The 25,858-nt window shown below is 34.4% G+C and overlaps 3 protein-coding genes and 1 long non-coding RNA gene across 9 annotated transcripts; 2 read left to right on the plus strand and 2 right to left on the minus strand.

Moving 5' to 3' along the window:
• Window positions 1-21: 21 nt before the first annotated feature.
• On the minus strand, window positions 22-11,503 carry Swip-1 (EF-hand domain-containing protein D2 homolog Swip-1). The gene is made up of 3 exons (XM_076124742.1): window positions 11,099-11,503; window positions 1,783-1,947; window positions 22-1,133 (listed from the first exon to the last, which is right to left on the minus strand). The coding sequence occupies exons 1-3, from the start codon at window positions 11,266-11,268 to the stop codon at window positions 881-883; spliced, it is 588 nt and encodes a 195-aa protein (XP_075980857.1). The 5' UTR covers window positions 11,269-11,503; the 3' UTR covers window positions 22-880.
• LOC142979658 (pickpocket protein 28-like) lies at window positions 1,077-20,369 on the plus strand. 6 transcript variants are annotated; one of them, XM_076124737.1, is made up of 13 exons: window positions 1,077-1,176; window positions 15,013-15,192; window positions 15,270-15,515; window positions 15,692-15,797; window positions 16,034-16,188; window positions 16,264-16,375; window positions 16,486-16,578; window positions 16,660-16,799; window positions 17,241-17,371; window positions 18,123-18,182; window positions 18,595-18,826; window positions 19,722-19,895; window positions 20,234-20,369. In XM_076124737.1, the coding sequence occupies exons 1-13, from the start codon at window positions 1,166-1,168 to the stop codon at window positions 20,334-20,336; spliced, it is 1,743 nt and encodes a 580-aa protein (XP_075980852.1). In that variant the 5' UTR covers window positions 1,077-1,165; the 3' UTR covers window positions 20,337-20,369. The 6 variants fall into 6 exon arrangements, with proteins under 6 accessions (XP_075980852.1, XP_075980853.1, XP_075980850.1 ...); XM_076124738.1 differs by having other exon boundaries at window positions 1,098-1,180; XM_076124735.1 differs by lacking the exon at window positions 1,077-1,176 and adding an exon at window positions 2,789-2,885.
• LOC142979662 (uncharacterized) lies at window positions 20,357-22,499 on the minus strand. Its single transcript, XR_012959834.1, has 2 exons — window positions 22,268-22,499; window positions 20,357-20,807 (listed from the first exon to the last, which is right to left on the minus strand). It is a non-coding gene; the product is annotated as an uncharacterized LOC142979662 (long non-coding RNA).
• Ing3 (Inhibitor of growth family, member 3) lies at window positions 22,110-25,583 on the plus strand. Its single transcript, XM_076124741.1, has 11 exons — window positions 22,110-22,299; window positions 22,471-22,542; window positions 22,631-22,828; window positions 22,920-23,061; window positions 23,398-23,497; window positions 23,814-23,903; window positions 24,136-24,244; window positions 24,368-24,476; window positions 24,669-24,764; window positions 24,918-25,056; window positions 25,363-25,583. The coding sequence occupies exons 1-11, from the start codon at window positions 22,272-22,274 to the stop codon at window positions 25,480-25,482; spliced, it is 1,203 nt and encodes a 400-aa protein (XP_075980856.1). The 5' UTR covers window positions 22,110-22,271; the 3' UTR covers window positions 25,483-25,583.
• Window positions 25,584-25,858: the final 275 nt, after the last annotated feature.

Consider the following 25,858-nt stretch of genomic DNA (forward strand, 5'->3'; position numbering starts at 1 on the left):
GAAATTACTTAATAAAATAAATTTTGTACATAAATCCTTTATTTCTTTTGTGACTTAATGAATAATTTTACATCACAATTAAACCTAATTAAGTATAAAATCTTTGTTAACACAATAACATATACAAGGCAACATGAATTATATTTTTTTGAGCTTCATTATTTTTCACAGGCCATAGTTTAATTTAATGTATTTAATGACTGTAATATGTATTGTATAAGTATATGTGTACATTTATAATAGTTGAAATGTGTAACAGTAAACAGTTAAATATTATTTGAGTAGTCTTAACAGTAAAAGCAACAGATTCAGGCCTTAAAATTATCTATCTAATAGTACATTAAAACCATATAACATTTATTTAGATCTTAGATTGAAATATTGCAGTTACAGGACCATAATATCTTATATTTTCTAAATACATAGCATCCCACATATTTCTCATTCATAGATATCACTCTTCCAAAGGTTACTTCAAATCTCATCTATTACACTATAATATTTATTTAGTTTTACACTTTTAAGGCTGAAATTCGTTTGTGTATTTAATTTGTGAAATTCGGAATGTCTGGTCCCACAAGATATTTTGGGAATCTCGTAATTTATGGTTCAGAGAGACCACTTCACGCTGCATTTGGCCGACCCACTGTGTCATCTAGGTAAACGAGACTCAATAATGGTATCCATTGTCACTACATGACGTATTATAACCATTAGTTAACAATACCACATTGTATGATTCAACCATAAAAGTAATAAAACCACATCTAGAGAGGAAAATATAAAACGTATTTTATAAATCCTTATTCCTCCCCTCTGATAAAGCCATGGTAACAGCTTAAGACTAGATTATACTTAGTATAAATTAACAATTGATATATCAGTGTTGAAATAGAGCTGCCTTTTCTTTGAACCTTTGCATCCGCAGAGCTTTCTCTTCGGCCTCCCGACGTTTTTCTTCTTGTTCCTGGATGATCTCGTTGTGGAATTTATTACTCTTGGCGAGTTCTTCTATTTTGGCTTCGAAGAAGTTCTTAGCACCGTTGACGCCCACTTGATCGACGTTTATTTCCGTCAGTCGCGCGAATGCGTCTAGACCGGAATCTGTCTCGAGTTCCCCCGCGCGGGCTTTCCTGTAAAACGAATTAATTTGTCTTGTGATTACATGGAATACATGTAGGTATGGTTATTTCGACTAAATAGCTACACTTGCAAGTAAATAATCAAAATATTCTTTTGTTAAAAAAAAATATGGAGAAGGGAACTATTTAGACTGCATTGTACAATTTAGACAATTTTAATATTCACATGCAGTGGGAATAAAACATCCTTGTATGACGCTCCCATTAGCTGACGCATGTTATAATGTGAGTAATAAATACTGTAATTAGTTAACCATATAAGGATATCCTTAGCTGTGTATTATTGTGGTACCTATCACATTGAGTATTGTTATTAAATTTATATTACGTAAAACGGGCGACAAATCAGTAAACAATATTTTACTTTGTTCTAAAATATATTTATATAGCCTTGTTCCCTAATACTTAATACCTAGTTATTATTAATTTTCATCCTGTTGTAACGTTAAGGCATTTTGGACCTAAGTTAAATTGTTGTGAATGCGTTGTTCGGAATCTTAAAGACGGAATTAACTGTAACCTTGCTTGGGTCACATCACGTCACATGCCCACTTATCTAGTTCTAGTATAAACTATTTCATCTAACGTGGGCCGAGTCGATTCTGAGATATAAGGAAATAATTATATTTAATAGACCTACCTGTAGATAAGTAAGAATTCTCGGAAACTGATTTTGTTGTCTCCGTCTTCATCAACTTCTGAGATCATAGCCTTGAGTCCGAGATGTGTCTGAGGCGCTCCTAACCGCTCCATCATCCGCTTGACCTCCGTCAGATCGAGGTAGCCATCGCGACCCTCATCAAATCTGAAAAAAGGAAAGACGTTATTAGTAAAGTTCACGAATTAACTTTGTACTTCCGGCGGTCTCATCACTTGTAATAGGAGAAAACAAAACTTCAAACCAATCTAAGATAATTAAGGCATATTATAAACACAATGAAGAAAGTTATTACAACTTATTAGAAAGAAGACACGTTCTATACCAGAATACGGTCGGTAATAATGGAACGAATGACCGTTACGTTATTCAAAGTGTCATGTATGGGGAATGCTAATTTATATACGTTTAAATATGCCGCACTTTCGCTCAGTCTACGTTCTACTCAGTTTACGTCGATTTGCATTTGCGTGAAGCCCAAAAAATCTCAAGTTATCAATGAACTGTGTTAATCATTATTCAAAGTTATGATCATTTGAAAGTTATAGCATGGATTATTTATTATATCACGGTTATATAATTTAACTCGATAATTTCAATATATTACGCAGATTTAACGGGACATCGCACATGGATCAAAGTACCTTCATAATATGAGGCTAAAAGCTATAAGTTATGTAAATAGGTATATGTTTTCGCACTGGCATGTACCTAAATGTGGTTGTGTCATATTTGGCTGTGGCACCGTAAAGTTGTTTTGTCAAACGACTAGCGCACATGACTAACTCAGGGCATGTTGATATGCTCAGCACGTACAAGTTTCACATATTTCACCTACCTACTTACATCAGTTACATTTCGATGTGCAAAACACTAGGCAGAATGGAGCTGATTTTGAAAAAATCTTCACGTTAAGTTTTAAACAAGGTCAACGAATTCATCACAGAAAACGCGTAATTTTAAATGTCTGCATTCATGTTCTTCAATTTTTCACATGACGGAGACAGCGCGTCTAGAGTATTCTTACGTAATGCATTTCTACAATAAATGTATTTATGTGAGATAATCTACATAATTTTATGTAGGTAGGTACGTATATTTTATATAATATTTATAAACATGACACAGTTAAATAGTTTCCTGTACCCACGACGGCTGACCATCCTCTGATAATAAAGTATTTCTGTACTACCAGAACCTACTCTTGTTTGTAGCTCTTGATAAAGTTGAATCTAATCTGCCTTACCTTAATAGTGCGTTTTCGAGTTCATTGTAACTCACTTATCTGATAACGATAATGATAGGGTTAACTCAAGTATCCTCCATACTTGAGTATGAATGTCGCGTTAGTCGTCGAAGTGATTAAATGTACTATGCAAGTATGCACTTAGGTAGGTACTTACGTTAACCCACTTATGAGTACAACCTACAAAAATCAATGCTAGAATACATTTGTAGGAGGTGCAGGCCCAATGCCTTCTACAAATATTTTACTTTGAATGTCATGTGCCTTGACCTGTCCGACTACGCTCTACACGCCAATAATGCTAATTTTATATGTTCGATATCTGCAAGATATATGTATAACAGTCGTGTATGTTCGCTCTACAACTACTGTTCAACAGAGTGGCACAATCAAGGCCGTATGTCCCCTTATTTCATTAGCAACCAACTGCGATATACTACGTAGGTACGTAATAGATACCACGGGAAGCGTATAAAACTATGATTTATTGTATCCTCTCAAGATACGTAGTAACTACGTACTGTTTTAAAAGGAACAATAAATTTTCATGGTACAGATGTGATTGAAATGTATTTTGCATGGGTATTCATAGTTGTCATGTTAAAACCCATTTGTGTCGGTACTCACGTAGTTATGCTGGACCATGGATACGCGGGTAACGAGTAACAAATCGCATTGTCTTGGAAGTTGTTTCAAGGTAAGAGAACGCTAGCCTAGCTGTCTAGTTACACTAAACCGACACACTTTGTGTACGTGCAGGTAATGTAGATATCGCTTACATCATATTAGCGATTCAGCAGTAATTACAAAATGCCGATAACCTTCCAATAAACATGAACCGCCAAATAAACAACTAACGTTGCCACATTAATATCTTATCAACACGGTAATTCTAAGTAGATTTTGTATTTGTTTCTATTCGCAGAAATTGAAGATGAAACATTTAATAGACTCAGACACTCTTTAATCTTTTTTTTATTGAATTGGGTACTTCGTTATAATTTTATTTCTGTAAAAACAGAAAAGCTAATAAATATGGAACAATCACATGATTGTGAGAAAAATAAGTTCATTTAAATTGACTATTGTTACATCGAATCAAACTCTTTGTCTCAAGTAGATTCTTGCATTCATAATCTTGTCAGACTTGTTTATTTCTAGATACTGCGTTGAAATAGGATCACACTTCTCTGTTACTCACTTTGTGAACGAATTATATTGCATTTATTATCTAAAGTGCATCACTGAGTTTGTTTGGCAACATGGTGTTTTGTTACAGATTTAATTTGGTGCCAACTTCTTAATCTATCTTGAGTAATTTTGCAGCTATTACGAAATATAGGCCCAATTAGGTATTTGATTTTATGTATTCAAACATCATTAGTTAACTAGTGACCCCGCCCGCGGGCTAATAAACAGCATGTTTGTTTTACCCAGCCAATTACGTAATGAGGCGGTACAAATTGATTTAGAATTTATTGAGTACAACACATACACAAACCACAGATCATAAAGGGAGTTCCCGAAACGCACCCATATTATAATCGTTCGCCGCGGGAGACATTGACTCATGTGTTTTTACAAGTTAAAACGTAAACAACCATTATTGTGGTTAAATTATACAATTGACGTAAACGATTGTACAGCTACCTACATGCATGACTGACTAATTGATGACTAAAATATCTCTTTTAAATTTCTTGAATAAAATATTGTTGAAATCGCAGAACAATGGAATTTGGAACGATTTTTTTATATTATAAACATGTCTGTTTCAACATGATACCCACGTGATAATCAAAGATTTAAGCATTTAATGCGTTATTGTTATCCATAATGCTACTTGGCCCTCTGCACCTGGTGTGTAACTAGGTAATAAGTATATGGCTCGTAGATAAAGATAGTTAAAACAGTGAGATTAGGGAAAATTATTGCTGTACTGACAATTGAGTAAATTCTTGAGTTAAGCTTCAAATCGGGCAATAACAACCTAATCAACATTATAAAACAGACAAGCACATCAAACTACTACGTATAACTGACTGTGACAAAAGATCGATTGGATTAGATGCGTAATACGGTGCCTATGTAGTCTTACCTACTTAATACGCGATCACTTTGAATGAAATGACCTAATAAAACATCAATGTCTTGGAACTATCCAATAAACACTCACACAAATGAGGGCAATGGTAATAAAATGCGACCTACTAAAGTCCAGACGCTCCTGTTATGAATTCCGCAACATTTATGCTTCTATGTATTCAACAAAATTAGGACTGTTACTGGAGCTTCTATGCAAATAAATTTTATTAATCCGTATGACATATTTGGCGCGATCCAATCAAACTTCGAGGAAAGCGAAATGAAATATGATATTAGATCTACAGTAGCTGCAATGACTATGAATCAAAATACGAGCGGTGAACCAGTGCAGCAGTGGTTAAATCAATTTAAGCTTATCAGTCAAGTAGCAAAAAATAAGCAAACACACCCACATAATCATTGAGGAAGATAACAGCTGTCCCTTTTACAGGCCGTTATTCTATCTACTACTGCAATCTAGATAACTGTAGGTCTATACTAAAGGTTTCGCAAAATTTTCACGGTAAGCCTATGACGTGGCTCCACCCTGCGTCCCATTTTCCAGAGATCCTTTGTTATTTTATTGAAGAGTACTTCAAAGGTTTTATAAAGAGGTCGGTGTTGTTTTGTCCGAAAGTAATCGACCGTTGACTTCGCAATTGTTACGATGATATCTCAATTACTACAACCGTCTTTAAATTAATGTCATGTGAGCCCCAAACATGTGACATTTTTCTAACGGCCATTTTTTTCCAAATGTAAATTGCTAATTAGTTGCTGCAAGTGCCTATATCTTTCTGCAAAACATAATATGACCTATTTCACTTCTTCTAGAACATACACATTCGCTGTTATTGTAACTAAGTAGGTATCGGATAAATAAGTAAGTACTCGTTTAAACTCGTGAGATACAAAGAAAAGTAATTACTAATTTAATAATTAATTGCCGTTACATGCCTAATATTTGTGTCTCTGCATAAGGCTATTGCAGTTGTTACATGATCAAACCATCGAATAATTTTGGTTACGCAAACACATCTCAATTTAAAATTTGGCGTATTGCCAACTTCGGTTTAGGCTGTGTTAAAAGGTTTTTTTCCTATTGCTAGTATTTGGCACATGAGTTTATCTACCTGTCCTACTTTATCTAGGACATTGAACTGAATTCTTTTGATGAACTTCTATTCCAGAAATCGATTTGTAATGTTCATATGCCTACTTACAATATGTTTCTTACTCTTGTACTCTTAGTTAGAACCAGTCATCATCATTACCACAGTGTCCACAGTACGGTACAATTCAAGCTGCTTAATGATTTATCCTTAATATCTGTGTAGCTATCATAGGAGTATTATGCATGCGTAGGATTCCCATTCGGACAAACCTACGCGATTTGCTTCAATCCGCATTTTCTATCATAATATAATTAAATACTCACCACACATTCGTTTTGATTTATGTTCTTAAATCAAGTTTTTCTTATTGATTCGAGACGAAATTAACACATTTGTGCTACCCATAAATAGACACATGTTTATTAAAATGCGAGATGTTTTATTTCACCAGAAGTAAGTATATCTAGTAGATGTTTTCTTCTCGCTAGCTGTTTGCGGTAGTGAATTCATTATTTCTCGTGCAGTACGCACTTGCATTGCAATTGCAACCGCAAAATGTAATATTGCAACACTGATAGAATGTAAATTGTCTGTGAAACGAAACTCTGTCTCAACCATGTGATTCCTATTGTTAGTATACTTTTTAGACATTATTTTCATCTGGCTGACGACAGAAGCAATAAATGATAAGTTATTTCAGTTTACAGTCACGCAATACTAAATTAATAAAATCGTTGTGAAGATAAGCATACATATATTGAATGTGAACTCACTGTGAAAATTGTTTAAAAAACTAAAACATATTATTGTCATGGAATGAAAAAAAAACAGTATAGGTAGTAAGTAGATACACAGCTATAGAGGTTTTATACCTGCTTATGGCGATGTTACGCAATAGAAAATTAAAATAGCTTCGGAATTTGAATTAAGTAGGTTTAAGTAATTAAAATACCAAAACAAGTGTATAACGATATTCAATGTTATGAACTGAAATGAAATCCCAAGTTTAATGTATTTTAGATTGAAATTCTAATAGCTACGTGTTTTGTTCGTCTCGCACGCTTAACTCACGCACTGTAATAGTGGTAATCCGCATACACGTCGCGTAATAATGTCACTAGCCCCTGTAAATAAACTTTGTTGTTATCCTTATCGTGAAGGATAATTCGATTTTAATTCTGAATTCCCTAAACACAGTAGGTATTATAATAATAAACATTTACAGAACAAAATATGTGTTTATACTCAAGTAGTAATTTCCCGCATATGAAGTTACGTCCCGGTTTTATTTGAAGTAATATCTCGAAAGTTCTGTCAGTTTTACTTTTTCAATGGTTAAGGTGAATCTCAATTCATATAACATGTCTACGTAGGTATATGATGTATTTCACTGTTATCAAATGAATACTACAACATTTATATTATGCTAGCAAAGTATTCAAAAATCAAATTCAATCCAATAAAGATCCGTGTCGGTGATTAACAATCGTTCAATTATTTAAATCTACACCTACTTACGAAATTTTATTAATACATTTATAACACGAATAGCTCGTTTCGTCAATATTTAAGCAATATTGTTTGTACACGTGCTTTCTTCTAAAACCATTTAACTTTTGCGTGTTTAAGCTTCGTAAAACTAAATGTTACACACCGTGAACGTTACTTTAATCGCTCATTCATATTTCTTTGATTTCAAGGTCTTTGAAAGTGAAATTTTGTTTCCGTGTTTATTTTCTAAACCCAAATAAGTACGAGTTTCGATGTGGGTGTAGCAAATGTAGCAATCATACAGGAAAGGATTTTGTCATTGAGTTTTTGTATCGGCTTGTAAAACCGATAAAATTATGATGACAGTAAGTAACCTTTATCTGGACTAACATAATATTAATTAATATGAGTAACATAAAGGCTATAATAAGTTTTATAGGAATTTGAAACTTGTCATAATAGGAAGTTAGGTCGGTATTACGTGTAAAATGTAGTCATAGGAAGTGAGTCCTTAAGTCTAGGCGAGCTGAGAACTAGACGCGCATGTTTATCAATGTTTACTCACAAGCTGATTCACGCGCTAATGACCTATAACGTGTGAATTGATTATTTTAAAACGGAAGCGTAGGGTTGTGTCGAACTCAATTAATGACAGAATGACACGCAAGTGAAGTACTGTTGACTCGAATGAATCACCATAAGGGCGGACATTGATTTTAGTTGGCTCATTCAATCACATCTGTCACTTCCAGCTGCATCCTACTTGCCGCATTTCCTCCCAAATACATAATTTGATGATCATCATTTCTATAGTGAAGTTATGTGTCTGAGTGTGGGGACAATATTACGTAATTGTTTGAAAGAATTTGAATAAAATATGATCATATTATTGGTGTAATAAAATACTGGTTTTTGTAGCGTTTATAAACTTTTTTACTTCTTTAAAATAAAAACCGTTTTTACCTAAGACTTACTTACTACTTTAACTTAGTCTAAGTATTTGATTTTTGAAGGAATTTGTGTTTGTAGAAATCCTTCGTCCATACTAAATTCGAAGCAGGTAAATGTCGTGCAATGACAATACTCAGGAATATGAGGTATTTATGAGGACACCTGGGCGTAAGTGAGTAAATGTAGTAAATGTTAACATGTCATTAGCAGTCCACTGTAGATCGTGCACGTGTTATATGTTATGTATGATTCACTGTCACCGCTTAGCTGACACTTTCGGTTTTGCTAAGAAATATGACTAATTTAACCCGTGTTTTATTGACTAATCGCTACTTCCGATATTCGAGACTCAATAAAAACATTATGACATCATCTACATAACATAATCAGTACTTATTCTAATTGTTCGCATTTGTTAGTAATCTCAGATTCACAATTACAGTCAATAATAGGAATTGAATGCAAACGTTTGTTTTCATTGGAAATCAGAACAATATTTTGTTTAAAAATAACAATGACTAGTTGAGTTATTGTTAGCGACAAACATAAAACAGTAGATACAGTAGGCAGATTGTTTGCAATGTGTAATGTTTGTTTTATGATTAGTAAGTGAGGCACAGATAAGTGGCCATGCGGGCGGTTCCTGTGAGCCCAACTTCGTCGACTTTGAACCATACATTGATTTCCGTTTCCTTTATAAAAAAGACATTATTTATTTTAAAATATACCAGACGTATTAAAATTCCGTAGCAACCTATTGTGCGTACTCGATATGAATATTTTTGTTAACCTTTTAATGCAAGTGCGGCTGCAGGGTGACGGCAGTTGGTATTAGATGTCATTCTAACTCTTTCGTAATTAAAATTTATTCTACATCGAAGAATGTAGGTATGATACCAAGTATACCAACATCTTCAAAACTCTTCCAAAATCCTTAATATTTGATTACGAGGAGAGAAATCTAAGCGACTGCTTAAGTTTTACGTTACAAAAACTATTATATTTATAAAATATCTGTGTATCTGTGTATTGTAAGTAAATGTCCTACTTGAGTACAAACGGAATTACTTAATAATGTAGTGTAATACGTAATATGGAGTATTATTTCATTAGCTGTTTGAATGAAAGTCTCGCGTTGATGTAAATTATAATTGTCGTAAACATGGCGTGACTCCTATTCATTTTTGTCTCCCACGACGGTGCGTTGTCATTTCACCTAATAAATTAACTCTTTTAACTAATCTTACGTTTTAATTTGAACCCAATTTATGTAATTGTTTACCTACTTTCACTTTGACTACTCGTTATTATCAAAACACTATAAATGGTCATAAAATTCTTTATGACTATCAATCAACGATAGTAACTTTTTGTAATAGGGCTTGGCAATAGTTAAAACTCTTTTATTACAATATCTACTATCAGTAGGGAAAACAAACGAATTTCATCAACTTCTTATCACAATAGTAAGAAAAACCCAAATTGTAGAAGTTTCCCAGTTGTTTTTAAAATGTAGTCATCGTAGAATATGTATAAGATAAATAAGATGGAAGTCTCAACTACAGATGTTGATACATGATTAGATTAAGATGGATCATGTTTAGATCATTGTTTACGTACCCGTTCCGTCAAGAAAATAATAAAAACAACCATACAATGGCCTGATTACATCAAAACGATTGTTCTAAAAAATGTTTATTGAATTACTTAAACAAAACAAGAAAAAATCCATAAAGATGATCTGTTTTGCGAAACATGCTTTTTGACATTTGTGTTGACATTTGCGCAATTTTTTTTATTAGAATTTATCTATGAATTAATTTAGCGAAAGTATAAAGCAACATATTCATGTTTAATGTTCGTCTGATATAAAGGTCAGTGACAACGACGCAGTATTTGATTGCTATTACGAGGTTAATATCCTATCTTCATTATACTAGTACAATCATAATTACAAGCTTTAAAAATGTTTTTAAAAGCCATGTTGACAAAGCACATAATCTGAAATTACTTTTATCTTGCAGCTTGGTTTATACAACTACAAAGATTTTTAAACACAAGTCTAACAATACTGAATTTTAATTGTATGACCTACCGCACCTTTAAAAAGATTTAAATAAGTATGTGACCTCTGTTGCACTTTGGAAACCTCAACCTAAGTCTGCCTATGTTTTACACTACTTTTGAGACTTGTTGTTTCATACATTTCATTAACATTCAAAAGATCTTCACATAAACGTAAACTAATTTAGAATTCCATTACCACAGAAAATTAAAATGGCATTACTTTAGACTTAATTGTTATAATAATAACGGTTAGATGACGCCGGCAGTAATACCACTTTCTGCAAAGATGCGCCTCTGCCGATCTCCCTGGATCAAGTTTGATAAAATAAAAAAACCCACTTACTTGTTGAAGGTCTCCTCGTATTGTTTTATTTCCTTCCTGGAGAACTCGTGAAATTCCGTATAAACGTTTACGAATTTATATTTCGGCTTAACCTCTAAGCCCTCTTCTAGTTTATCATTGATCTCTTGTCTCCTCGAGAGAATGCCACTGAGCTCGTCTGTAGCTGACATCGTGATTTTCGCGCCAAAGAAAAGGTTGAAAAATGACTTTTTAAGACAGGTAAGCGAGCGTTTCGTCGCGAGAGGCTGCCTACGGCTACGACCTTACAAACACTGGTAGTGCGGGCCGGCGCGCCGCCAGTCAGTGCCTCGCACTCGCTCCCTCACACAATAATCAAGTCGCCGGGGACGCGACGGACGGATCGACTCACGTATGTGCCGCGCAACGCTCCGCGATCTGTCTAATCTTTCTGCAATCGTTCTAACCCCCACTGACGAGATACATACTCTCACCTCAACTTAATTAACATCAATAAATGTCACCTTTCAACCTTTACTTGAGCATTTTAGGGTTAACTTCATGATACCATATTATGCGTCTTAATTGTAATGCGGCTTGAAACATTACGTCTTAGGGACAAATAAAATGACTCTAACTTATTCAAACTTATGCGTAAAACGTGAGTTATAATAGATCTAGATAACTGCGCAAAATGTGAAAAAGCCTGAATCGATTAATCTGTACGGGGTGGGTGGGCACCCATACTTTCGCTTTTAAGCAGAGTTTTGCGAAACAAAACTCGAGTGTAGAGCTCTCTCAAGTATAGACTATAGAGGCTTTCCTCACCCAGCCGACTCTACATCCATTTACCACTTTTTACTGCAATTGCTAATATTTCGAATTGCCTCTTTTTGCATACATAGTTAGAAAGCAAAAGTCGTCATTATCTTCACTATCACGTTTGCTTTTAACATGTGCAATACTAATTTTGTATTATCGTTTGTAGGAACATTTTCTATAATATTTAGATTCGAATAGTTAAATTACAATATCATATTGTCATTTTTTAGTTGGTAGGGCTGCGCTGCTTTTCCGATTTTTCTTTTGTTTTAAGCATTAATATTCCTATGTGTTGTGACATAAAAGTTAAGCACATAATATACGCTCTTATAAACAAGTGTCCATTTTAAAACATGGCTGTGAAAGTGTAGGTACCAATACTTTAATACGAACTAATACGAAGTAACAACAGCCTAATGGTGAGCTTAAGTGTATTTTTCTGTAAAAATATCGGTTTTTGGCCTAGATGGCAATCTTTGGCGGCGTAGTTTTGTAAGTCAAGGCCCTTTGTTATAGTAAAAGAATGTTATAGTAATGAAGAAAGATTTTCTTTTACAAGCAAAAAATAAGGTACTTATTTGATGCAAACTGATTTCCAACTACTAAAGATTTATTACCTGCACAAAAGAGTGAAACTTACATTACAATGCTGCAATGATATCACATTGAGTGTAATCACGTTACTTATAAATCAACGCTAAATGCGAAAAGGTATGCATTTTTTTGGTTACACGGTGCACTGGCAAGTTTCAAGTAGTTATTTTGTACATAGGTACTTTAGGCAATAGTTATCATGTTTTATGAACAGCAAAGCTATAGGCTCATGTCATATGACCGTTAAAAAGTCTAAAGTCTCAACAAATTTAAACTAAAAATAGGCTACAATGATTCACGAATAAGCGACCTACATGTCGTCCATCTTAATTGATAGCTCAAAGTTGACAACCGCAAAGACAAAACAAACACTATCCGTACAGATTTGTGTTAAATAAGTTGTGTTTATAATGGATGAGATATCCAATACATCAGTGGATTCCCAAACAAGTCGTGGTTCTGGATTGAGGAAGACCAAAGCATCGCCGTCAACAGTTATATTTATCAGGTTTGGAAATATCTTCGGTTAGACATGTGCAATGTTATTTTTAAATGTTTACGTCTTGGTCCAGATTTAGTAATAAATGTTAGTAAGCATTACCATTTTTTTAGTTGTGCTTGTAAGTGTTGTGACGTACGAGAATTAATTACGAAACTTGCATTATTTGTTTTTTATCGGCCAGTATATTTATGCACAAACCGGAAAATATCGAAAAAAATATTTGGTACTTATCATTTAAATGTGTAGGAAGATAAAAATATTAATTTATTAACCACAATTGTTACAATTTATTTTTAAATTCAGTTGGACTCTAGTCAAATCTTAGTCGCCGTCTGACCTTTTGCGTGCACCTAATTGGTACAAGTGCCCTAAGCAAGTGCCATTAAATAGTAGGTAAACGTAGAAGTGTTTATTTTCTTCATTTCTTGCTCATTTAGTATGTGCTAATTTTACTTGTGTTTCTTTTATTTTACCACCTTCTGCAGTTAGCAAATACTTACTTTAGCTTATTGTGTTGTTAAACGTGACATCTACTGAAAACCAGCATAATCGCTCTTTAATTCCAGTTTCGAAATTCCATTTTAATTTATTTTATTCCGTTAAATAATAACCAACACGCGCACAATAAACAAAAAGAGCAATTAAATGTGTAACGAAAATTAAACTAACTATGTACAAAAACTCAATATTTACTCAATTAATCTCCATTTGAATACCCAAGGGACGAGCGAAAGTCCCATCGAATCGTATGTTTACTATTCAAACTAGAACGAATTCATGGAACAAACGAAGGCATCTGACCTCAATTACGAACCTGATTATATTACATTAAATACCTTTTATGCTTTCCCCAAAGGTAAAAGATATGTGACTATGTACGCCATATAAAGTCCCATAGGAAAATAATGACGTGCTCGTTTCGGTACTGCACCTACAATAACAAGGTATTTTAAACTCATAATTAACTAGAAATATAAACATTGATAAATACACTCTTAATTGAACTAAGTAATTACATAGTTATGGGATATCTGGGGAATTAAACATTTGTACTTCTACCTACCCACTCGGTACATACGTTACATACATGTAATACATAAGAGATGATACGAGACAGTCTTATCTAGGCAGGTAAGTAAATACGTTTTTACAACTATGTTGAACATGACAATGTCATGATATGCTTGCTCGTTTAATAAAAATACTTGGTTAGAGACTTAGATTGAGTTAGGCTGCAATGGGATTGAAGAACTCAATAAGAAAAGAAATGGTAAGAAAGTCGTGGTTATTATCATACCCTAGGTCAAGGCACTAAGGAACATTTAAAAAGCATATCCCCTAGGGTTTTATACATTTGCATAAGTACAGAATGATGAACATTATGATCATATTTCCCGCTCTTTATAAGTTCAAAGGTAACATCGATTTCAATCTCATTACCTACACGAAGTTCCCCAGACATAACAATGTACGGTATGTATGAATTTACATTACGTAGTTAAAGCGTAATCCACGTGTACACTGTACAGTGTAGGTACTTGTACGTACATGTTTCCACGTGGATTTCCATTTAATAATTTAACAAAGTTGCCAAAAACAAGAAAACATCGCCTGACTACCAGCTATAGAGGAACTGCTAGCTCCAATAGGTACATACTCATTTTATTTGAACTTGTTAATCCTAATTGGTATTTAATTTGTCAATTGCCAAGGCTGGATACAATTGTATAATTGCCGCGTAAAATTCATGTACATACTTAAAATAAATATTCATACTGAAATAACGCAGGTAACAAAATTATTAGTCAGTCAGCATTCTACAAATTTAATTTCGTAATTGGCAAACATGTGCCCCTCGGGATAAGACTAACGATTATGACGCCTTTCTCATACCGAGCCCAACCCAAGCTAACAAGTAATGTTTTGGAGCCCACTCGGTGTAGTCTGTCCTGGACATCATGTGGAGACACTCGAGGTAAATCTGCTAAAACAAAACTAACATTTTTAGAGTTAAAAATTAACCAAAATACTTTTGCAGGTCCGATAGCCATGTGCTCGCCGAAGATTTGGAAAAAGAAAAGACGAACGATCATCCCATCGTTAAGAAGAAAAGGGGGAAACGAAGCATCATCAAGGATTATTTGATAGACTTCACGGCCAATTCTAATCTCCACGGGTTAAAGTACATAGGAGAGAAGGAAAGAACTTATATTGAGAAGTAAGTTGGTTTGTACGTTATTTTAAAATTTCTAAGTATTTTTAGCTGTAGATATTAATACGTAATGAATTTTTCAGGACATTCTGGCTGTTCATGTTCACATGCTGCGTGGTCCTTTGCGCTGGATTGATAAGAAAAGTATGGATTAAATGGAACGAAAGTCCAGTAATCGTGAGTTTTGCCGAGAACCCGACTCCAGTGTGGCAGATACCTTACCCAGCGGTTACTGTATGTTTCGAAACTAAAGCGATGCAAAGGAAGTTCAACTTTACGGAGTATTATCACTTGTACCTCAATGAAAAAGACAATCTTACGGAATCTGAGTAAGGAACATTTTGATTAACTAAGCGTCGCACCTCTTTATTTTAAAACTCATTCGAAAAATAGATGTTTAACACTTCAAACAACACCGTATTTCGAAGATTTTCAAAGTGAATAAAGCACGTGTCATGTCACATAACTTAGCCAACTTCGTGTCAATGCATTTTCCATATTGCAGACAGTTTCTATTTGAAGATATATCTATGGTTTGTGACGATCATCTGGCGCCCGCTAACGGTCGTAAATTCTCATCTGGATACGATACAGTGGAAAATATTAAGTCGGTAAGCAAACATTTCATAATACTGCACTATTTTTTTATTAAATGCTGCAAGATGCATTGACTTTAATATTATTTAATGCTATTTTTAATCATTAGGTAATATTGTGTGATTATTGGCGGTTACTTTGTAGGGCATAAGGATATTGCAGAATTATTACAATCTATCCGACGTTACGTATATCCTCGTTATTTAACCACTTCCCTTTTTATATTATTTTTTTGTGATTCTTTTTTTAGGTTTCTCCCAATTTAACTGAAGTTTTCTTTGGATGCAAATGGAAAGATATTCCTAGCGAAAATTGTTCTGAACTATTTTCCGCCATATTGACGGAAGAAGGACTCTGCTATACTTTCAACACATTAGGGGCAGATGAAATGTTTAGAGTTGATAAGTAAGTGTCACATTTTTACACCTAACATAAGACAATAAAAAACATAGTTACGTATTTTGTTTTGTTCTTCACAAGCTTACACAAGGACTACCCTTACTTGGAACATGACAATATAGCGGAATCATGGAGTTTGGAAGAGGGTTACGCACAAGGAACACCTATAGAGACGTATCCACATAGAGGTTCCGTAAGTACTAATTATATTTTTTAGATTAATTTATGATGATTAATGTTGCTTGTATTTAAAAAAAATTGTGGTGATAATATATATCAAAGGTACTTTTTTTATATTTCCAGGGGTATGGTGTAAAATCAGGGTTGACCTTCTTGTTGAAAGCAAAGAAAGTTGATTTAGACTACCTTTGCCGTGGCCCGGTACAAGGCTTCAAGGTTGGTTATTCAACTTGAATTGCGTCAATTACACAACGGACTGATATTCCACGTTTCACATGTTTCCTGTGATGTTTATAGATACTGTTGCACAATCCGGCAGAGCTGCCTAGGCTTTCACAACAGTACTTCCGATCACCTCTTTCGCAAGAGGTAGTTGTTGCGGTGAAACCTAAAATGATGACCACTTCCGAAGGCCTTCGACCTTACGAACCGACCAGGCGAGTACCTGTACTATCCACGTTTGATGAAAAAGGAAACAAGTTTAGAAAATTGCATCTATTGATGTGCACGTGTGTGGTGGTAAAATGACGATCCGACTGTCGTCACTATATCTACCAACAAATGATACTCTAAGAATGCCTAACGTCTTCAAAATATGGCTTAGACATAATTTCGTTTGTTTTAAAAAAAAACTTTTCTAATTCTGGTTCTTTTGTCAGTCTTTATTTAATAAATATGTAGGTAGTATATTCTCCGCAAGGCCTCTACTCGGGATATACGTAATCTTCAGAGCAGTTATTAAGTTTAATTAAGTTAGTACCACTAAGATACCTACTTAGCTTGGCTACAAACTCTACAAAGAGAGTCAATAAGTCAATAGCACTACTTACTTTAATGTGAGGCGACAAAAAACGTGTTGCTTTTACTCTTGTTCACAGGCGACAATGCTATTTCCCAAGCGAGCGCTATCTCCAATACTTCAAAGTATACACTCAGGCCAACTGTGAGATGGAGTGTCTATCCAATTTTACTTACACTCGATGCGGCTGCGTACATTTCGGAATGCCATGTAAGTAGAAACTATTCTAAATACTAACCTAATCACTATTACATGGTAACTATCGCTATTATAAATTTTCTCTTGTTAAGGTCGAGGTTTCGGTACAACAGATCTATTTCCTACCACTATCGGCTTGCGGCAGCTTAGAACCTAGCTAGTAGCTATTGACTGTCTGAAAATCTAATCTGCTGCGCCCCTAGTGCATTTTGCAAGAACAATTTTTAGAATGTCAGTAATTTTAAAGTTGAATCAGTTATGCGTGAATACAACAGCTTAATGCCTTTATGTTTATACTAATTTCATTAAAAATAAAACTGATCCAATTATAATTAATCAAAATTGGGTGTTTTAATTTCTAATTACTTACATTACGCTATTGTTCCACGCAATAATGTAAAATGCTACATGGTTATACCCAAGGGGTACTCATAAACTGAAGCTTATTGACAATTTTATTTAATTGAACGAATACTATTTAAAACTTTGGTCATTGAACCTCAATTGATAATATGGCCCCTGAGAATATTTTTTTACCTATACATAAACACTATTGTATGAATACTCATATGTGTTACTGATAATTTAGTAGGAGTACCTTCCTCTAGCTGTATCATGTAGGTACAAATTTATTTTATCGATCTCCTTACATGAGATGCCTAAGTTCATCTCTGATAAAATACTTAGTACTTACCTACATGCTGATCTGTGTCAATAAGGTAATATTTTGTAACTCTACTTGTGAATGTACGATGTGTTCCAGATGGACCAAATATGGCGGTGTGCAATGCCGGCAGTAGAGAATGTATAAAAAAAGCACAGAGTAAGTCGGTCATCAGTCAATTAACAACCAATCGGAATTATAATTTACCTCAGTGTTTAACTCATTCCCAAAAGTAAATGTTGATTTAAAACGTTTAAAAGTTACATAATGATTTTTTCAATGTCGATAGTGCTGGTTTTATCACTTGCGGATAGACAATTCTAGATACACTTTGTAAAGCATATTCTAATCTGTTAATCCCACTTGTTAATCGAACAAATAATTATTACTTTAGAGACCTTACATAAGAGAGACCGGCCTAACTGCTCCTACAGCTTTTACAAATATATACCCAAAAATCACCCATTTAACGTTGATTTTCATAATACTAGAAAAATACCTCAGTCATCAAATTGGCTCCTTCTGCCGACATGATTTCCTTTTGTCATAGCTAGTTCTAATTCTTTTTTAGTGGAATTGGTGACTATCGACATTAAGTCCCGACTCCAGAGCATGGGTTCCATAGACAGCAACGAAACTGACATAGAATCCCTAGGAGAGGCTTTCAAAGTGTCGTCGAAATGCCAATGTCTGCCGGCGTGTACATCGATCGAGTACGAAGCAGAAACCTCGCAGGCTGACTACGATTGGGCAGCTATATTCAGAGCTTATAGGCTAAACAATGTCTCTGAGGAATTAAGGGAGTATGTGTTAACGTATTACCTCAGAAATAAAAAACTGTGTGTTTAAAAAGCGGTGGCGCCACTATCGCCATTATTAACTTAATCATTGTTAATCACCTACGAGACTAATCAGATGCCATTTAATGTTAATTCCGTGCCTCATTATTTTGGCATTGGATTTATTGAGTTGACAGGAAAGGTATCAATTTGAATTGTCATTTTCCGAGTATAATTATTCATGTTCCTAGTACTCGCATGCGCATAACTTACCTACATAACTGAAACAGGTACCTACAATAAATTTTAGTTTCCATCATTAATGTTCCGTTAAACACTGACTAACTTAGTTATTTAGTGGTCCGAGCTCAAGTTAAACTAATGGAACTTGTTATTACAGACCGTATACCTAACCCACAAAGAACAGCTAAATCAGACCCAACATTAAATTTAATGCTTCTTTTCGCCATACCTGAATCATTTTAATGTTTTATTTCATACTTACTCATATTGCAAAGTATAATTTTGTTTTCCACACACGACTGATTTGAAGTTAACGAACTCACGAAAATAAACTTCTCGGTCAATACCTTCCTCAAGATGCTGTTAAATAATAAAAAACTAACACTCTCATACTTTCTTTGCTGAATCGTAATTTATATTGAGGAGAACTGTCTAACATAACTTACCTTATTACAGGGAGCCGTAAGATTGCAAAATGTTGAGTTTTTTTTTTACAAATCATTAGGGAGCTATAGGTAAATTACCCATTACAAGCTTTCATGCGGGATATAGAATATAGTCCTATTAGTTTATATCCACAGCATGAGCTGATATCGATATAAACTAATTATAGACCTTACACTCATACGTAATTTATTGACTTGTGTTACTTAGTAAAGACTTTTTTCTTTTTCAGTCTGAGCTATTCGCGAGTGATGGTTTTCTTCAAAGAGGCCCAGTTTATTACATCTCGTCGTTCAGAATTGTACGGTCAAACGGACTTCCTTGCCAACTGCGGTGGTCTGCTCGGACTGTTCATGGGTTTCTCCATACTCAGTGTCGCCGAGATTATATATTTCCTTACTTTGAGGTAAAAAATATTGCTGAATGCTTTATTTTCCTGCGTTTTTACCGAAAGGCAATACATACCTACCCCGTTATAGAACTCATCTCTTGGTTAACAACTGCACAGAATTAAACCTTTTATTCCCATAGTGGTTCTTAACTTCCCATCAAATCGTTATAAGGCGCAACACAATGGTTCCGCAAGATGCATTTTCATTATAGATTTCACGCCGAGAACATTGCATCACTCTTGCGATCTGGCGATGCGACGTAGGTGGGCTCATACCTACACATCTTTGAACTAAATCATAGACTTTATTAAAAATCACATTTATCTCCCAGTTTTTTTTTGTCTATACCTAGGTTATGCTGTGTTTTATGGCGCCGACAGAAACGCATCGAGGCAAAAAGAGCTTCTATCGTCGAACCAACTTCAAGACCAAGCAAAGGAAAGCTAGTGGATTAAAACAAAAAATACTTTAAGAATCCTCTTTTTTAGAAGTTTATTAAATCGAAAATGATAATGGGATCTTCAACTTTATGACACATTTTTCTTGTATCGATTTTACTGAGATTTCAATTTTCATATAGAGATAGTTAACTTAAAAATATACCTTCTACTTTCACATACATACTTAGTTATAGGAGAAGATTTTTTAAATTACGATAAATAAATGCAATGAAAAAAATGTCGCTAATTTTATTTTCTGCTTCAAACAGTGCTTGGTCCACTAGGTTTCTTCTTGGGAGCATAGCCAATCCTGTTGTGTATTTCGTCCGTAGTTTTAGTCCCACCTCCTAATGATTTCGGAGTATCTTCCTGCATTTCATTGGCTGCTGAAGAATTGTTTCCTTGATCACGACGAAATGCTTCATATTCTTGCAAATCATCGAGTTTTAAAGTGATTTCTGTTAAAGGCCTTCGAATCATTGTAATCTGAAACAATCAATGAATATAATAAAGCAATCAAAATACGGATGTGTAGGTGCTACTATTTTAATTAATTTTTGAAAGGTAGGATCGTCCACACACATTATGTAGGTAGGTACCTACTTATATAATATGATGGTTTTTAAATATCATTACCTACTTGAAATTGAAGTCCGTATTAATTATTAAACTGGTAAGACATAGGTAAGTACTAAATTAGGTTTTTGCAACCCTGCTTCTAAGTGACCACCAGTCTATGAATACAGACCGAGGATGGAGCAGTTCGTTCAGCCAACCCAGTTAGCTTGCTCCCGACAGACGAATTTAAATCCAATCGTGACAGATTCGAGATAATGTCAAAACATTCATACTCTTAAAACAAAACATATGCGAGATTTAACTTTTTTTATGAAGCTAGTTTGCTTTTTTTTAATTTTCAATCAGCCTCTGAATAAGCACAACTGATGTCCCATTTAATTTTTTTGGGTTAGTTTGGAGCAATTCTTTTTTAGTAGTCAAAATATTTGGCAAGGAATATAAAAATAATATAAATTTTTCAATATTAATTAGCAAATACATTAGTATTACGACAGGCTGCCATAGACTCAAAATTCATTTACTATTTTTGAGAATTCCGATTGTAAAAAAAAGCTACTCAAAATAATAATTATTTTCATAATTATTTGCAAATTCATTTACGAACGTTTCCTGATGCAAGTAATCTTTGATAAAATATTTTTTCCGAACGAACCTAATCATAAACGGTTGGCAGTACTGTTGAGAGCGTAGTGATGGGAAGACCGAGTGTTACGATAAAAACGATAGAAAACTCGTTATTAATTTTAGAAAAAATATAAGGATAAAAGCCCAGAAATAAGTTATTACTATCTTAAACGTAGTTTAGTATACATATTTATAAATATAGCTTGAATAACATACACACGATTGTCTCTATTTATTTAGTGGCGAAACCGTGACTTGATATTTAAAATTGAGAAGTTATTCAAATATTAAGATCAGGTCGTCAGGCCTAATGAGTCGTGGCTAAATATGTCTGCATAATGAATATAATATATACAAGCTCAAATAACTACCTTAATAATGTTTACCTAAATTATGCATGGTAGAATAATACAATATTCACCATTTAAATTTGAAATAAATTATAATTACCCAGTAATCACTTATAAAACGTAAAGAGTCTGCAGTTAAAAAACATCATTCAACAATTAAATTAACTTGTAACCAACAAAGCGTTATCGACTATATCGATATCGGTAAAAACGTTGCGCTGGTCTTTACACATCACTAGTATTAACAAAGTTGTTTGTTTGACGTGACGTTGCATAGTGTACACGTCAATATAACGTAGATTTCACTGCAGATTGTTACTTCTGTGCTTTTAAAATTTGTAAAACTAGTTGATTTTAAGTATTAATATTATATTAAACGTAATTACAACTTACCAAAATGCTGTATCTCGAAGATTACTTGGAAAGTAAGATGTTCTTTGTTCTTTGGTGATGACGTAATACTTAGCAATTGTATGAATGTTGGTAGCCTTGTGGCGTGCATCGACGTTTTTGATGTGGCGCGTAAATTTAAAAAATATAAATTTTATAATATTTTCAATAATAATTCTTGTGACTAAGATTTATACTTTTTTCAGTGATTGAGCATCTGCCGCAGGAGCTTAGGGACCGGTTCACCGAAATGCGTGAAATGGACTTATCGGTTCAAAGTAAACACCAGTATCCTTCATAAAAAATATATTTACCATTATTTGCTAAAGTGAAGTACATGTTTACTATAGATCATGGTTTCCCCAGATAACATGGACTCGTTGGAAAAAAGAGTGCGCACCTTATTTGGAGGGTGCCGGCGAGGCGAGATCAACACTGATCAAGCTAACACAGAATTTGCTTCTATAAAACAGGGATACAACAAAACTATTGAAGAAGCTGATGAAAAAATGGCTTTGGCCAATCAGATGTATGATTTAGTTGACAGATATTTGCGTAGACTGGGTAAGTAAACCTAAGACAGTATTTTTTTTTATTTGTGTCTAGCTGACCCGGCTGATTTCATTTTATTAACTAATTGTTTATATGTTTGCAGACACAGAATTACATAAGTTTAAATGTGAACTGGAGGCAGATAACAAGGGGATAACAGAATTGCTGGAGAAGCGTTCACTGGAACTGGATGTAAACACTAATCACACAAACACACCTAACAACAACCATTATAAGGAGAACAGGTAACACAACATACATATTATTATCATACCTGTTACATCCTAAGGTGTAGACAGAGGTGTATGAAATACATCTACATGTGATGTGAGATCTTTAATTTGATCCCATGTGATAGGGGCTAGACTAAAGCCTTTTTCCGGGTGTGTTAGCAAACTCCGGGATACTATTGAGGAATACTTTGATATAAATTAGAAAAGATTGACTGCATGGAACCCAAGATCATCAGTTGGATAAAAACAAAATTATGATATGTTGTACAGGATAGTCTTAATAAAAGCAACTTTGTCTTATCAAATTCCATCAATCTATAAATTACAAGAAATCGTTTCCTTTCCAAGATACCGCATCCGAGCTGAGAAGCGACGTGACAGCTGGGGAAACCGAGAGTCACGTGGACATGCATCTGGAAATCTTTCTAGAACTGATTCTGCTATACAGGTCTTACATTTATTATAATTAAACTCTTAAAGTCATGTAAATCTAAACTGAACATTTTGCTCTTTTAGAGTACATATTTAACTGTTGACAGTTTGTACCTGGGTTTTTGTACCATTCTTTATGACAAAAATAAATCTATTGTGGTAGGTACTAAATGAACAAAGGCATAACTACCTGATCTTGAATACTGATAACAGTAATGATACTCTACCTGGTATATGAAACAGATATACCTATAGAGATATTTGAACAGATATTTTGAACTCTTGCCTTTATGTTTGGACTATTTATGATATAAAACGTGGTTTGTTTGCAGGCTGCTCTGGGACGAGACTCGTATTCGCTTGGCCACGCCGGCAGCGCTATCGCCGCTGCGGCAAGCCAGGCGATTGCAGCTACTCAACAGGTACTTAGTGAATTTTAACCCATACATAATGTATCTACTGCAAGGGTGATCAACATTAATCAACCTTAATCAAAATCTTTCAAAATTATTTACGAAAATATATATGATGTAATTTCAAAGTGAGTAGATGAATATTAATAATAACGTTTAATTAATTATAGCTAGGCTAACAGGTACCTGAAAGCTAGTATAGTTCATGGTATGCTACTTAATTTTTAATTTCTTCTGATAGATGCAGCATGGTCGTCGCACTGCGTCATTGAAGGCGTCGTATGAAGCGGTGGCGGGAGGAGAACTCGCTCACCATGCTTTGCAGACACACCACACACATCATGACCATGGTAAGAAAAACGTCCTGGATTGTCTCAAATGACAGAGTTTTAAATATCAACATTTCTAAAAGCTGAATCTATGCAAGTAATAAAGATATAAATAATTACGCATGGTCTATTATCTTTCAACAGGACATGGAATGGCGGCAAGCCACAGTCAGACCAACAATGTTCATGGACATCATACAACTTCACACAGCCACAACAGTTCATCGTCTTCTACTAAACGAAATAAGCAGAAGTAAGCACTATCCTCTATCTCACTTCCAACTATAAAATTTAGTTCTGAGTTCACCTTGTTTTAAGCCACACCAATAAGTACTGCTGAGTTGGATCATGTGATTCTCATATAGTTTTATAACCGGTTGTACTTGTGATATTGCTTGCTCTACAACGTGGGAAGCTAACAATATTGATTGATGGTTTATTTCAGGAAGAGCAATAGCTACAGTTCTTCAACCGTGTCGACACACACTCAACAAGCTGTCGCATCTGCCGCCGCTAGCCGCTCATCTTCGCCCACTGTTGTGTATGTATTTTATTTTTACGAAATCCTATTTGTGTACTGATTAAATAACTGATATAATTTTTCTATATCGCCGTTAATTTTATCATTACGTTATAGAAAAACTAGCTGGTATTTGTGTGGTTCAACATCTAAAATTAAATATTGATTTTTCAGGGCCATGAACAGCGTGGTCAATAACGTTGCCATCGAAGAGCCCATGGAGGAAGAATGGACTTACGATCCCAACGAGCCACGCTATTGCATCTGCAACCAAGTGTCATATGGAGACATGGTTGCTTGCGACAATCAAGACGTAAGTATCACTATTTCTAGTGCTAAATATTTTTTAAACTTTAAACATATTTTTCCCATTAAATATTAATCCCATTAATAATAGTACCGCTGGTAAGATAATTAAGTTTCAATGCTGAGTTATTCTCCTGCAGCGAGGAAAGGGTAAGACCTGGAGTCTACCATGCGGCCCAATGCGTTAGTGTTTTTGAGTTCGAACCTTCAACCACATCAGAAACTTTATTAGATAATTCAGCTATCGCTGCTTTTTTTGTTAGATATTCTTTATAAGTTTACCGTATAATAATATATATTTTTAATATTTCAGTGTCCGTACGAGTGGTTCCACTACCCGTGCGTTGGCATCACTGCCCCACCGAAAGGCAAATGGTACTGCCCACAATGCCAAACTAATATGCGCCGCAACCGCGCCCACAGGAAGAACTGAACTCATCACTGCGAACTTTTTGCTTAATCTTATGACTCGTATTGTCATTACGCTATTATCCTGTATACTTATTGAAATAAATAATTCCACTCTCACATAGATTTCATTTTATTTTATTTATACCAACTTATTGCCATTCATATCGATATTGTTTTTGAGTTCATAAAATAATTGACTATAATATATTATCTTTCATAATTATTGGTAATATTCGGCCACATTGGACAGTTTCCAATTCAACTAAATTGGGACCAGACAGATTGTTTATTAAAAATTACAGGTGCACTATAATATTCGCTCTTTCACTTAACGAAATGAAGGTTGATTCGTAGGACCGTCAGATAAAGGTAATTTTTTAGACACGAGTGCTCGGAAT

The sequence above is a fragment of the Anticarsia gemmatalis genome, chromosome 16 (assembly GCF_050436995.1).
Source record: "Anticarsia gemmatalis isolate Benzon Research Colony breed Stoneville strain chromosome 16, ilAntGemm2 primary, whole genome shotgun sequence".
In the NCBI taxonomy this organism is placed as follows: domain Eukaryota; kingdom Metazoa; phylum Arthropoda; class Insecta; order Lepidoptera; family Erebidae; genus Anticarsia; species Anticarsia gemmatalis.

Excerpts from the sequence above, each read along its gene's own strand:
- Swip-1 (XM_076124742.1), bottom strand. The coding sequence starts at position 11,268 with ATGTCAGCTACAGACGAGCTCAGTGGCATTCTCTCGAGGAGACAAGAG. Across the intron at positions 1,948-11,098 it reads TACGAGGAGACCTTCAACAA|ATTTGATGAGGGTCGCGATG; the intron begins GTAAGTGGGTTT and ends TCCTTTTTTCAG. Across the intron at positions 1,134-1,782 it reads GAATTCTTACTTATCTACAG|GAAAGCCCGCGCGGGGGAAC; the intron begins GTAGGTCTATTA and ends TTCGTTTTACAG.
- LOC142979658 (XM_076124734.1), top strand. The coding sequence starts at position 12,883 with ATGGATGAGATATCCAATACATCAGTGGATTCCCAAACAAGTCGTGGT. Across the intron at positions 16,579-16,659 it reads GCCCGGTACAAGGCTTCAAG|ATACTGTTGCACAATCCGGC; the intron begins GTTGGTTATTCA and ends TGATGTTTATAG. Across the intron at positions 16,800-17,240 it reads CGACCTTACGAACCGACCAG|GCGACAATGCTATTTCCCAA; the intron begins GCGAGTACCTGT and ends TCTTGTTCACAG.
- Ing3 (XM_076124741.1), top strand. The coding sequence starts at position 22,272 with ATGCTGTATCTCGAAGATTACTTGGAAA. Across the intron at positions 22,300-22,470 it reads TCTCGAAGATTACTTGGAAA|TGATTGAGCATCTGCCGCAG; the intron begins GTAAGATGTTCT and ends TACTTTTTTCAG. Across the intron at positions 22,543-22,630 it reads AATGGACTTATCGGTTCAAA|ATAACATGGACTCGTTGGAA; the intron begins GTAAACACCAGT and ends TGGTTTCCCCAG.